This window comes from Panthera uncia (genome assembly GCF_023721935.1).
Source record: "Panthera uncia isolate 11264 chromosome B3 unlocalized genomic scaffold, Puncia_PCG_1.0 HiC_scaffold_1, whole genome shotgun sequence".
Lineage (NCBI taxonomy): Eukaryota > Metazoa > Chordata > Mammalia > Carnivora > Felidae > Panthera > Panthera uncia.
This window is the reverse complement of record NW_026057582.1, coordinates 52,793,743-52,809,136: the sequence shown is the minus strand read 5'-3', so window position 1 is coordinate 52,809,136 and position 15,394 is coordinate 52,793,743. Positions and strand designations below refer to the sequence as shown.

The window sequence follows — 15,394 nt, the reverse complement described above, 5'->3', positions numbered from 1 at the left end:
CAAAGCCTAACCACCTTTAATCTCCATTAGAAAGCTATAAATCCTAAAATTAAAGAGAAAACAAATTTCAAACATCATCAAGTTTAAAAAGGAATTTATTGTAGCTAAAGTATTCCATGGGATTAATAATGTCAAATATTTTCTACTTCTGGTAGAAGGGAAGAGACTTGAGGAAACTGAGAGAACCATTGGGACTGGTCTTCTTTCAATACTTGGGGAATCAGCTGTCAACTGGACTTATGGAGGGACAGGAAGGGGGGGGGGTGGTCATTCCCAACTCCTGCAGTTTTTCTACATCAACACGAGGGGGCAGAAGCTCCTCAGTATGGAACGTGAGAAACCGAGGAAAGAGCCATACCTGAACTTTTTGGCCTTAAAGTATTAACCTACTTTATAATTTGGGTGAAGGAAATCCAGTTTTCCTTTTTTTCTGTGACACTGTACACATTCATTTAAAATAACTTTTTTAATGTTTATTTTTAAGAGAGAGAGAGAGAGAGCCAGAGAGAGACTGGGGCGGGAGGGGGTGCAGGGGCGGGGGAGGGAGACAGAAGCGGAGACACAGAATCTGAAGCAGGCTCCAGGCTCTGAGCTATCAGCACAGAGCTTGATGTGGAGCTCTAACCCACAAACCATGAGATCGTGACCCGAGCCGAAGTCGGTCACTTAACCGACTGAGCCACCCAGGCCCCCTGGCACTGTACACATTCACAGCTTGGGAATAACATCTTTGATGAGGTTGGCTATACTCTGCCAACAATACCCCAGCTCAAATAATATTTGCAAATTGACTCCCAGGTTTCGTCATCTACTTCCTCAACTCCTGTAGTTTCCACACTCCCCTCCACTTTCTTCACCTCTGAAAGGATTAGGAACACCTGTCCCTAAAGAGCTTACAGAAATTCCAGAAGACCTGATTCAGAATTGACATTTTTCACCCATGAGAAAGTTCATGGAATTGTAGGCTTTCGGGTGAATCTCATATGATCACATTACCACTGGATCATCTCTATTTTTTTTTTAAGTTTATTTATTTTTGAAAGAGAGAATGTGTGAGTGGAGAAGGGGTAGAGAGAGGGAAAGAGAGAGAATCCCAAGCAGGCTCCACACTGTCAGCACAGAGCCCAATGTAGGGCTTAAACACACAAACCATGAGATCATAACCTGAGCCAAAGTCGGACATTTAACCAACTGAACCACCCAGGCGCCTTGGATCATCCCTATTATTATCAGTTCTCAGTTACTAATTTTTCATGCTATCAAGGAGAGAGAGGTAAGAGTATACCTGTTAAACACCTAGACTCTGAAGCAGATTGCCTGGGTTCAAACTTGGATTCTGGTTGTGTGGCATCAGGCCTGTTACTTAACCCCTCTGTTCCCGAGTTTCCCTACTGTAAGATGGAGATAATAATAGAATATATCTCACAAGTTTGTGGGAGGATTTTAATGATTATGATTAGAACTTAGTGCCTGGCAGAGAATAAGCACCATGAAAGTATTATCTACCATTATTGTTGATTCCTCTTTCTATATTTTATTAAGAAATAAAATTAGTAGATACGTAGTGCTACTGCAGAAAATGAACTAACATCTGTATGAATATCTCAAGTTTGTTGCTGAAAATAATTGCTGGTATTTCTGTGGCAATTAAGCTCATGGAAAAAAATTATAATATTAAAAGAGTAAAAGAATGTTAAATTCATGAATTAGTTTGAAATGGAAAAACAAAGGAAAAGTACAAATGTTGGAGGAAAGTAAATAGTTTAAATTTCCCTCGATACTAAATAATACCTATGAAATATCACATCTTATTTCTGCTCAAAACCATTTATCCACCAGGTACTGTCCAAAATAGTTTATCTGCCATTGGCTCTAAAAGTTTTTGAGACATAGTCCTCTATTCATTGGGAACCACCTACTCTCTTAGATTCTAACACCCCTGCCTATATAAACTTCTAACTCTAACTGGCCTCATTAGCACAGTAGGCAGCATGTTACTCTCAAACTATTAACCCTCCTTAGGGCACACACAAGAATATCCTTTAAAAGACTTTCTTCCTGATTGGGATGACAGAAGTGATTGGTCTATCCCTATGTAGATCTTGCCATACTTAGTAAGGGATTTAAAGATTTTCATATACTTGAAAAATAAGAAGCTTCCTTTATTTCATTATATTTTAATGTTATACATAATTAGAGCTGAAAAGAACCTGAGGCCAATAAGACCATTGGTAGGTAAATTAATAAAACAGCGTATGAGATACTCTTGTCTATTGTTGATGGGAATGCAAAATGCAACCTCTTAGAAGAATTGAGAAGTTTATGGACTGAATGTTTCTGTCTCCCTAGCGCTCATATACTGAACCCCTATCTCTTCCTTGTAATGGTGTTATAAATTGGGGCCTTTGGGAGGTGATTAGTATTAGATGAAGTCCTGAAGATGGAGCCCTCATGAACAGGATTAGTGTCCTTAACAAAAGTCATGAGAGAGCTTGATTCCTCTCTACTCTCCGCCATGTGAAGATACAATGAGAAGTGGGCAGATTGCAACCCTGAAGAGGGTGTGACCAGAACCCACCATGCTGGCACCCTGATCTTGGACTTCTAACCTCCAGAACTGTCAGAAATAAAGTTCTGTTATTTATAAGCCACCCAGTCTACAGCATTTTGTTGTAACAGCCTGAAATAACTAAAGCAGGCAAAATTATGTATCATCTATGCTTTGGCTCAGCAATTCCACTTCTAAAAATCTATGCCCAAAAACACACAATGACAAATGCACAAGGACATTTTTCATTGTGACATTATTTATAAGTGCAAAAGTCTGGCAACAACCCAATGACCATCAGCAGGAGACTACTTCAAAGTTCTGTAGTATATCCACACAGTAAGGTACTAAACAATTGTAAAAAAAAGATTAGGAATTATCTCCATACATTGATATGGAATCTCCAGAATATATTAAGTAAAAAAAAAAAAAAAAAAAAGTTGAAAATATACTGTCTTTTTTGTAAGGAAATAGGGAAAGGGGTATATTTATTTTTCAATGAAACCAACATCTAATAAAAATGATTACCTATAGAGGAATAAAAATGAACAGGGTGGAAAATATGGAAATGCAGACAAAACTTCTGGGAATGCATCATCTCATATAGTTTCAACTTCAGGATCAAATAAATATTTTATGTAATTAGAAAATAAAATTACATCCAAATATATATACCTAAATATTAAAACCTGAATTTGAGTAACTTAACTGTATAAATCAATCATGCTTTACTCAAATAAAAATATTTTATTTAACTCTAAAAACATTGCTTTTAGAAGCGCCTGGGTGGCTGAGTTGGTTAAGCATCTGACTCTTGATTTCAGCTCTGGTCATGATCTCTAAGTTCATGAGTTCAAGCCCCACTTCAGGCCCTGCCCTAAGAGCACAAAGCCCACTTGGGATTCTTTCCTTTCTCTCTGCCCCCCTGCTCACGCTCTCCTTCCCTCTCTTGAAATAAATAAAGTTAAAAAACGGTAAAAATGTTTTTTAAGTAAGCCCCAGGCCCACATGGGGCTTAAACTCCCAACCCCGAAATCAAGAGTCACATGGTCTACCAACTGAGCTGGCCAGGCACTCCTAAAAGCAGTGCTTTTAACGTTTACCCTTGTGAAATATATCCTAAGGTCAAAAGAGAATCACAGGGACTCTTAACTGCATTCGCTGGCCCTATTTATGCCATCACTGTTATTTTAAAACTATTGTTAAGTGTGTTTAAGATAAATCAAATAGGTAATTATGCTAATGTTGACAGAAACCAAGATTTTCAGGCTAAGAAAAACATTAAAATCCAAGAATTTAAATAAAATCCCTTTTCTCTCTTTTGAAATAAAAAAGGAAGCATTTCCTGACTCTACCTATTGAATAGCCTATAAACAATAACAACTGAGTAGCAGAAAGTACCACCAGCACAACACTGGAATCTAAAATACCACTTCCCAGCAAAAAAGTGCCAGGGACCCTTGAAGAAATGGCTGGTTCTAGATCTGAGGAAGAAAATGTGGAAGAGCCAAACCACAATGATGTTTCAATTTGATACCTGAACTGTGGTTACATAAGAGAAGGAATATCCTTATTCCTAGGACATACATGCTGAAGTATTAAGGGATAAAAGAACATAATGTGTGGTGTCTACTTTTGAATCGTTCAAAACAATAAGAGAAAGGTGATAAAACAAGTGTGGCAAAATGGTAAAAAAACTGGTGAACTTTGGAAAAGGTATTTCAGAGTTCTATTATTCTTACAACTTCTCTATAAGTTTGACATCGTTTTAAATCATGTCAAAATAATTTTAATAAAATTTTTTAAAAGCAAGATTTTCAGTGGAACTTAATGGAGGTATCCACTGGACTAAGGCCTATTAATTGAAACACACATATTGAAAGGAATATATAAAGCATGGTAAATTCATGATACTTGATCACCTTTAGAGGTTTCTAGGGCGTCAATTCATTAAAGATTGAAAAGAGAATGAATCAAATATTTCCCCCAACCTTTCCTTATAGGCCTTATCTCAGGGTAACCAAGTATGTGATAAGGAAGTGTTTTCCTTTATAGGATTCCAACTAATAAATGCAGGAAAAAAAATGACAGAGAATCACTATTTTGCAACTTAACATAATAATGGATCTGGCAGGGGCACCTGGGTGGCTCAGTTGGTTTGGCATCCAACTTCACCTCAGGTCATGATCTCACGGTTTGTGAGTTCGAGCCCTGCATCAGGCTCTGTGCTGACAGCTCATAGCCTGGAGCCTGCTTCAGATTCTGTGTCTCCTTCTCTCTCTACCCCTCCCCCACTTGTGCTCTGTCTCTATCAAAAATAAATGTAAAAAAAAAAAAAAAAAAAGAAAAAATAATGGATCTGGCAGTAGTTGTTAGTTGTTAATAGCTGCAAAAAACAATCAAGTGAAGAATTTGATGGGGGACTTGATAATGGAGGGGTCAGGTTGACAAGGACTAAATGAAAGCCATGATTAACGTTAGCATCACTAATAGTGGGATAACCAGACATAATGTACCTCAGATGCAATGTAATAGGAAGAATACGCAGCATCAACTACACTTAGCAAAAAAAAAAAAAAAAAAAAAAAAAAAAGAAGGGAAAGAAGGGAGGAAGGGTGGGAGGAAGGGAGAAGGGAGGAAGGAAGGTATGGAAGGGGGAAGAAGAAAAAAAATTTAATCAAGACTCTATGGTCAACTATGAGAAATTTGAAGACTAAGACAATAGCTAAACAATACCACAAAAAGCAATTAGCCAAATCTAGAATGTGGGACAAGCTACTAGACAAATGATCTCATTTGTTCACAAGTATATGGCATGAAAAGGGAGAGTGGCACAGTGACTGGTAGAGGTTGAAAGGGACTCAGAGCTAACAGTCAAACGCAAAGTACAAACCTTCTTTAGATCCTGCCTCAACCGACAACAACAAAAAAATCAGATCAGGGAAATCTGAATATAGATTGTGTACTAAGTATTACAGCAGTATTAAATTTTTAAGTGAGATTATTATCAATGTAATTGCTTAGAGAATGAAAATTTTAAGTGTCCACTATCATTTAGAGATGCAGTCTAAGTTCTTTATCAGTCATATTGCATGTCTGGGATTCTCTTTAAAAATATTCCAGAAAAAAAAAAAAAAAAAGGGCAGGGTGAATAGATGAAGATTAGCAAAATTAATTACTAAAAGGTTAATTTTTGAAGCTGGGTGATGGGTATATGGAGGTTCCATTAGTATTAAAAACGAAAAAAAGGAAGCCTGGAAAACACATTAAAACTCACAAAGTATTCTATCTTATCACAGAACTTCCTTTTATGCCTAGTCTTAAGAGTTTGGACTCTTCATTGTAATAGCTTTTTGCATCCCGTTATGAGCCTATCGTACAATCCACTCATCACAGTCTTCCAAATTAAAGTTGAAACTTCTACTCCCATTACTGCTCTAGCCCCAACTAAGAGAACCATCCAGTAATTTTATGAAAGAACACAAGAGGTACAGCTTGAGCTTTGCCAGGATATCACTGTCTTCTATTTTCTCTCTCTGGGGGGAAAAATTAGGTGTATTTTTAATTCCTCAAGTAGATTGAAGAATATGGCTTTACTCCTTTGTGCTATCATGTCTTACACATACTAAGCTTTTAATAACTGTCTGCTGACAGATTTTGCAATGACTTCTGGGTAATACGAAAGCTATCTGTGCATGTCTTAGACATCACAAACCAAAATTCAAATGCATCAATTCAGTCAAGAAATCTTAATTTCAGTATTTTAATAGGTACTCCTAAAGTGCTTATTTGCATATTTTGTCATCTATAATAAATACCTGAGTATATATGTTAAGTTTCTACTTAAACTCTAGGAGTTGCCCTGTTAAGAATGCAGTTCACGGATGGTTAGCTGATATTTTAACCAGGAAACCTATATTCAAGGCAGCTACAAATACTTCGGTTATCCATAATTTGACCAACATCCAATGTTTTGCTCATTAGTGTATTAAATGTCAGGGACATTATTGGGGAATAGTGGTTCACAGAATAACATGAAATCAAAAAGTTGTTCCTATTGGTGAAGTTAACAGTTTCAAGATATATGGATTGCCTAAATATATGAGATATTTCCAATCCTTGCATGGACAGGTTATCTGAATCCATTTAGGCCTATAGTTTACAAATTCCTTAAAGATGGCACCTGGGGCTTAATCCCTTGTTTACAGAGCCTTCCCCGTAGGAGCACTGCTGGTTACCTGATGCTGGCCATAAACGTAACAGAATCCTCTGCAATGTTGCCTTGTCTGCCTCAAGTAAACCCCTTACAAGGCAAGTTAAGGAATCTAAAAGGAGAGAAAGCTGGGACTGCATGGAACTTATAGACTGAACTCTTGTGCTGGCTTTGCTAAAGAATGCTTCTTTAATAAGTGTCTGAGCATGTGGCAGAATTTAGCACGACACGTTTCCATTATAATCTCGTAATGAGGTTGTAAAAGATTAGCTATCCCATACCCACCTCAACTTTTGTGGCCACTACCTGCCTACCAACAAGCATCTAAAAGTTGAGAACGACAAAGTCAGCTTGGGTCAGTTCAAAACATTTGACGCATATGAAGTCATGTTTCTCAAATTTATTTTAAACATTTCACATTAAATGAAATTTAACCATAGTCATTACAGAGCATCACCACAACAGTACACACAAAGAACTTTTAAAATAAAAGACAAAAGAATACAGCCTTCAACAAGTTAAATGCCACTTTACCATGTAAACAAAAATAAAACCCTGATGCTAAAAAGATACATATTCAGAGGTAAGATACATTTACAAAAACATTTAAACATTAACATAATCCACAACTACATCACATTCTTTGCAAGAGAGTACAAATATTAGTACTCTACATCTACAAAATTTCAGAATCCTGTTAAAATCAAAACCATCTCTGGTTTATGATACAGCACAATTCATAAGGCAAAAATAGAGGCATTATCATCCAGTTCTTTAATTTCACTTGTATTTTAAGGCAAACTTGGAACTTTTTGCTTATTATTTTAAAATAAACGGGACTTACACATGATAAGTTGACAAAATTAATAATAAATTATCTCTAGTTAAATATGTATAATATAAAAGACATATGGATAACAATTTTTCTCTCTACAGAGATGTAAACTGGATTTTTATTGACTCCATATTCACACCAGTAAGAAAACTTGTAAACCTATAGTATTTGAAACTTAATGTATTTTTTACTCTTTTCAAATGTCTATCAACACTGAATTAATATACTGTAAGTGAAAATCCAATATGTATCCAGCCACAGAATAAATGTATCTAATTAAACCAGGTCTAATTAAAGTGCTGTTTTACAAAGGAAAGAAAAAAAAAGATTAAGAAGTAGAACTGGATGTTAACTTGACATGTGACATCTTCTAATTTCTTTATTTTCAGACTACAGAGGTTATAGAGGTTATCACAAGTTTATTGAACTTTTAAGCAGTATATTTATTGTAGAATCTGATTTTCCTGAAAATGAGCACTTAGGTGACAATACCAGAAATCCAACACCAAAACTGAAAACAAACACAGCATTATAGGTACATATACTTCTTCAATGTTAGCCAGAGCCTTGTAATAATAGTAAATAATTTTTTGCAGTTTCTACAATTTTGTTTTTCTAATAGAAAATATATTATCCAATTCCAGGAAGTTTAGAGTTCTATAAACATTAGGTTTTCTATAATTCTTTACATGTCAATAAAACCTAATTGGACACTAAAGGACACAAATGTTTATACATAAACTGGGTGTCTAATCACTTCTAGTGATATTGGTTGTAAGGAATTAGATTCATACTTTACCATAATAGTTATTTGGGTACAGGTCTCCCTCCCCATACTTCACTCGTTGAGTGAAAAGCCTGTATCTATTATTTATAATATTTCTAGCCCTGACAGAATCTGGCACAATACCACGTGCATATAGTAGACCCTCCATAATTTGTCAAGCTAGCAAAATAATTTTTCAAAACCTAATGCCATTTTCCTACCATTTGATATCACTTTCTATAGTTTGATATCCATTCATATTTAAAACATTATTAGCAATAACCTATGGAAACATCCTTTGGGCTACATTAAAAATCACTTAAGTTCTATTACTATATTTAACAAAGATTAAATACCCAAACATTCCTATGAGATTAAGTCGTCATAATTATGGAAGGCAATTATCTTCCAGGTGACTAGATAATTTCTATTTCCATTGTCACCTTTTTTTTTCCAAAATATTTCTGGGCAATCTTAAACAGCTTTCTTCCCATTGCCTGAGTATATAAAATTATGTCTAATATCATTTATAAGCAAACACTTTGATGAGTTTTGACATGAAAAACATGTGACTTTAAATTCACAATCTGTCAGCAAAGTATTCATGATGAAACTTCTCAGAAATCCATACGAGAAGGTCTACTGTAAAGTTATCAGTTGTCAGGTTACAATACCTCTGGTTGTTATGGATAGTACCGTAGGTTTGGTAAACCCAAAATTAGTTATTTCAAAAGTTTGGGGTTGTTTTCTTTCTTTTTACAGGTTTTTATAATTTTTTCTCTGGTATACAGTTTCTACTATTGCCCAAGATGTTTCACATTTAGTCTTTAGCAAGATAAAGTTTTGAGTTTTCCAAAACAATGATCAATATATGCCTTTGGTCTAATTTACCAAGTGATTCTATGTTTAATAACAATTTGATAGTGGGGATAACACATGAGTAAAACATTAACATGTATAGTACAGATCTGTTTACAATTAAAATAAATTTCTATTGTCTTTCAAATTCCCTTATCTTCTGGGGATAGAAGATTAAAATAGTATAATAGAATGCATTTAATAATATAAACAGAAAAAAGATTGAGTTCAGAATTTAAAATTAAGTAAGTAATGAAATCTATTTTAAATTGCTTTTCCTTAAATAAAGTCTAGGCCAATCACAATAGTGCACCTTGTTTCTATTCAATAGATTTATTCAAATCAATTAAAAAGTTATTGCTATATATCATTATGTTATTCAAACAAGCAACATAGAAAATACTCAGACTGTCAATTTTATTAGTAACTTCTGTTGAGTTCTTAATTGTAAGAGACTAAAAAATCACTTGCAAGGTTTTATAATCTGTGCAAATATTCATAAAGCATACTACTTACATGATTAAAGGTGATTTTATGTAGTTTTGCACTATGTATTTAAATCTACACTGGCAGTTTATGGAAGAACAAGAAAAACTGCAAATTGCCAGGCAATAGTTTCCAAAAAATAACATATTTGCTAATGAATGAACCTATGTTTTATAATTACAAATGGCTTCTTAACAATAGTTTGGAATATTATGGCACTTAAGAATGCAGTATGAATTTTTTCTTAGAAAACAAATGTACACTGGTTTTGCAGAGACTATAAAGAGATAGCAGGCAGGTTAAAAAAAAAATCAAGGAAAAGAAAACAACACAACTATAGTACCAAAAATACAAGTACCGACATCCTAATAAAATGCAAAGTAATAGGTTCAAGACTGACAGGTATTTACTAAAACATGCTAAAACAAAATGAGCTAACCACTAATTTTAAATAAACTATCACTGGCTATAGCAAACAGTCTTGCTTGTTTCTTTAGTCAAAGTAGAACCAAATTTAGAACCATTACTCAAGTAAACATCGAGTTCCAGTTTTCCTCAGTAACTTTGTAAAATATTCAATTACCTAAGAAGTGTACAAAGTAATGCATAACTGCCTAGTGCTTCATATTTAATGCATATATTTGTTTTTAAGAAGGACATATAATATCTAGCACAAGAAGAAAGAAGATTAAAAAATGCATCTTTCTTTAAATCACTATTCAGGAACCATGAAAAGTATAACAGGCCATTTAGATGACTCTTGGATGTTAACATTAGCATAACTGCTAACACTTTTAATAAGCACAAATTAACCAAGCAATAAAAAAAAAAAAAAAAAAAAAAAAAAAAAAGAAAAAATACTATCAAAACATACTATCATGCATATCTCATACTGAACATTCAAAAGAACATTATAGCCTTGTTCTATATCCTACAGTTAGCACCATTTTTATATCTGAACACTTTGAAAAAGCAACCAAAGGTCTTAAAAAACTAAAATGATTATAAGGATATATGAAAAAAAATCAGTATGTACTGAGAATGTAATGAACATTTGTCAAATATTTACATCAACACTGGGAAGCCTGCTGTACTACGGAAATAACAAAAAAACTGAAACTGATATGCTTAACTCTTTCTATCCATGCTTAGTATAGCACAGGTGGGTAGCTAAATCCATCCAGCCTTAACCTGCCCATAGAAAGAAGGCATAAAGAGCAAATATCTGACTTCTTAAAATGAGCCCCCAAATATCATGATAGTAAAAGCATTTGTTCTGCAAACTTCTTATATCCCCATTCCTAAAGCCATTAGTAGGAAGAGTATCCAGATGACTCACTGGTATATAATTTACAACCCTTAACAGTACCCCCCTCAAAAAAGCAGCCCTTTATTTAAAATGTGAAGCATATGAATTAATATCCAACAGACAGTATCAGCGCTCTGTCTAGTCATTCAATATACTCCAACACTGAAGCATCTCTCATCCTAGGAAATCATGGTGCATATATTAAGTAAGAGGGAGAGCTAAATTTTTTTTTAAGCAGCAAGATTTTCTCCACATGTACACTTATGAACATAAAACGACTCTATCCCAGTATTAGGAGGGAAAAAGTGCACAATTAAATTGGCAAGTTCTTTTTTTTTTTTTTTTAATTATTGATTCACTGTGTAATCAAGAGCAACCAAAGCTACTTTATCAGTTCAGAGTACCCAAGAGAACTTTGAGTCTTCATGCCATTTCAAGTTAATAAGAAAGTAATGTAGCTTTTGGATTTCAGAAAATTGGGCATCCTTTCATGCGGCACAAGGTTCATTACCACACTATTTCCACAAATCCACACTTGTCAAAGTGCAGTTAATCCAAAGTTGCAGCGACAGTATATCATGCCAGCTGAATCCAGCCACGTATCTGAAATAGGGTCATATTTCTGCACAGTATTCAGATAGGAAGACCCTGAGTGACCGCCGACTACATAAAGGTAGTTATCAATTACTGCAGCACCAACTCCTAGGAAAGGTGAGTAAAAAGAGGGAAAAAAACATGTTAACCATGAAGCAGACCTCTCACTAAAAATAAATTTGTATTTTAATGTTTTCTTAAAATACATTCTAATAATCTATTATTAATTATACAAACAATATAGCCATATGTACTTACTGGAAAAAAATCCCTTAACATGAAAGCAAGAGTTCAAGTCTTCCTTCACTTCTCCTCCCTAATCTTATTCTCCCTCTCCTCTACCACAGAAAAATATGAAGAGTATATTATATGTCTTCCCATATGCTTTGTCAATTTATATTTATATATTTTTCAACAAAGCATTCATCTTTATCAGGTTTTTAAATGTCTTCAAATACTTGTTCAAATACATGTTCAAATACTTGTTCAAATACATGTTCAAAAACATGTATTGAACTATATAACTTAGACTTTAAAAATTCTACCGTATACACTGTTTTACACAGTTCTAAACAGAACATGGCTACCTAATGTTTTCTCACATTCTCATTATTTTATGGCTTTCCCTCTTATGCAAGGAAGCATTTCCATCAGCAACTTAAAACTTTCTCCTTAAAATAATATGATTTGAGTTTGGGTTCAAAGATAATTTCCTTCTTTTCCTCAAAGCTGTTTTTGTTTTCTCTGGGAACACTGAAATCCAACCTTTTCTAGATCTTCAAACTCCTTCAGTAGGTGAAAACATTTGAAAGCGAACATATAGACTGATGTACAATAAAAAAAAAACAAAAACAAGGGGCGCCTGGGTGGCTCAGTCGGTTAAGCGTCCGACTTCAGCTCAGGTCACGATCTCACGGTCCGTGAGTTCGAGCCCCGCGTCGGGCTCTGGGCTGATGGCTCAGAGCATGGAGCCTGCTTCTGATTCTGTGTCTCCCTCTCTCTCTGCCCCTCCCCTGTTCATGCTGTCTCTCCCTGTCTCAAAAAATAAATAAACGTTAAAAAAATAAATAAATAAATAAAACCAAAAACAAAATAATGCAAAGATTCTGGGTGTGTGTGTGTAACATAAAAAGATGACACTTGTGGGGCCTGGATGGCTAGTTGGTTAAGCGTCTGATTCTTGATTTTGGCTCAGGACATGATCTCACAGTTCATGAGATTGAGCCCTCCATGAGGCTCTGTGCTGACAGTGAGAGGCCTACTTGGGATTCTGTCTCTCCTTCTCTCTCTGCCCCTGCCCCACTCGCTTGTGCTCACTCTCTTTCTTGCTCACTCTCTCTCAAAATAAATATTAAATAAACATTTTTAAAAAGATGACATTTGTTGTATGGACAGAGGAGTTTCTGTAAGATACATTCTATTCCCACCATTTCTAAAAATGTGTTCTCCCAACTATAAGAAATGATAATATGCACAATGGCATATTAAAATCACAGTTAAAGAAATCTATTTAATTTTGTTGAATCATTTGTCTCTCGAGTCAAGCAGAGAAGTTTTTTTTTGGCTGGACAAGTAATACTCTTACTATTCCAAGGACCTATTATTATTCTAAGAACATCACTTCTATAAGAAATATTACCCTACATGTTTAGATATTAGTTATTATTACCTGTTCTGGGTTCTTTCATTGGTCTACACACAGTCCATTGATTTTGATGAGGGTCATATCTTTCAATGCTTGACAAATGTGAGACACCATTATGTCCACCCACCACAAAAATAAAGCCTAGCATGACACCCACACCAAAGTGAATCCTTTTATCTGCCATAGATGCAACCATCTCCCAGGAGTCCTTACTTGGATCATAACGCTCCACACTGCAAATATTCACAAAAGAAAGAATTAATTCACATATTCTTTGTGCCACTCTTCCTACCAAAACAAAATTAAAACCTACCATAGTTTTAAAAGTGCAAAAAGTCAAATAAAACAAGAGTAGTTTGTCCTAAATGTTTACTTTTTGCTGATAAAATTGCAGGGATAAAAGCTTACCTTGTGAACTGAGAGCAAAAATAACAATACGTTATTCCCTTATATCATACAAGCAGCAAGATGTATTAAGGACATGGAGCTTTTGGAGTTAGAAAACCTTGGTTCAAGTACTAATGCTGTCTACTTAGGGTTAAATGAACTGAAGCTCTAACACTCTGGGTATGTGTAATCCTGGATAAGCCATTTCCTCTCACCTGCAAAAATGGGGATAATCTAACCTCAAAGGATTCATGTAAGAATAAAGTCAAATGCGTATGTATGTTTTGAAAAGACTCTGAACATCCCAAATTATAGATGTTTTCTAAGGACACTAAGGATCTTTCAAAGAGCTAAGGAAAAGGGAAGATGAAAAAAAAAGGAAAGGAGAGGAATTTTTTGTCTTATAGAATTCATGGTTTACTGTAAAGTAAACATTGCAGTAACCTCAGAGTGATTTAGGAGAACTCAGGGATTTAAGTAAAGTCTGCATTCCAGATAACACTTGGCATTTCCAAGCTGCATTATGGATATCCAAAGCAAATCAGAATTTCCAAAACAAGCTTCCTAGAAAATCCCAGAAGGCCTCTAAATCTGTGATTTGCCCTGAAGGGCACAAAGGCAGGCTTGTTGAGCTCCTTCTGGTCCTAACCTAACTTCTCAAGAAAGCCTGAAGCATTTGAGAGTCGGTAGCATAATTCTGGAGTTCAGAACAGAGACCAGACTGTAGACTGACTAGAATATAGACTAAAGTATAAATATTTCTGAAAGAACACCAGAATAAAAGCCATTAGAGCACAATTACTGGACAAGAAGAGTTGATAAACTTAACAACTTAAACTTGAAGATCATTACCTCCCAATAGAATACTCAACAATTTATCTTATAAATTTCTGCCAGCACATTTTCAAAGATTAAAATGCATGTCTGTGCCCCAAAGACTTTTCCTTCAAATAAAGGCGCAATAAAATGGAAGAATACTTTAGCTTACAAAGAAATAAAAATTTATAGATGAAATGCTGTTGTGCCCCTACTTACGCAGTTAACAAACCACAACATACTCTTTCATCAAATGCTCACAATCAATAAAACATACACCACTCTAGTTACTATCAGAGATAAAATCTCTAGAACATCAATTTTCAACAACAGTTCAGAATTATGATTAATTTTCCATATAAGCAGTCACTTTATGCTTTTATTTTTCTTGTATATTTTTCTCCTTTATTCAGAGAATACTACAAAATACAGAAATTGCAAATTCGGACTCCAGCAGAACTCAGGTACATAATGATACACACATGATTATAGAGTAAGAATCCAAAAAGGAATATTTAAATAAGGCTTTATATATGTTTATGATGCACTATAATATATAAGCATATAGAAATTACATTTTTCACTTTTTATTCTGTTAAGCAATGCAATAACAGACCATTTATACACACACATGCATATTTATATATATTCAGCACTCAAAATCTAAAGTTGTCCAACTTCATCTTATTTTCAGATTTCTGAATTTTAAAATCTAGCCCAATTATATTAAATGAATGAATGTAAAATCTTATAAGAGGGATTTCTTAGGTCTATATTAAATCATCATGTAAAACAATTACAATTATACTAGTGGAGCAGATTAAATTTCCCAAATGCCTAACAATATTACTTTGAAAATTAAAAAAGGAAGTTCATTCATATATACAAGTTGTGTATGAATCATTATTAACGATACTTAAAAAAAAATCTACAAGCA

The 15,394-nt window shown here is 34.5% G+C and overlaps 1 protein-coding gene across 6 annotated transcripts in view; it reads right to left on the bottom strand.

The window, feature by feature from the left end:
• Positions 1–7,146: 7,146 nt before the first annotated feature.
• KLHL28 (kelch like family member 28) overlaps positions 7,147–15,394 on the bottom strand; it is a 36,037-nt gene continuing 27,789 nt past the window's right edge. For all 6 annotated transcript variants that reach the window (XM_049612864.1, XM_049612865.1, XM_049612861.1 and 3 more), the window contains 2 exons: positions 13,279–13,487; positions 7,147–11,717 (listed from right to left, as the gene is read on the bottom strand). In XM_049612864.1, coding sequence (XP_049468821.1) covers positions 11,554–11,717; positions 13,279–13,487 — 373 coding nt within the window. In that variant the 3' untranslated portion in view covers positions 7,147–11,553. The remainder of the gene's footprint in view (positions 11,718–13,278; positions 13,488–15,394) is intronic.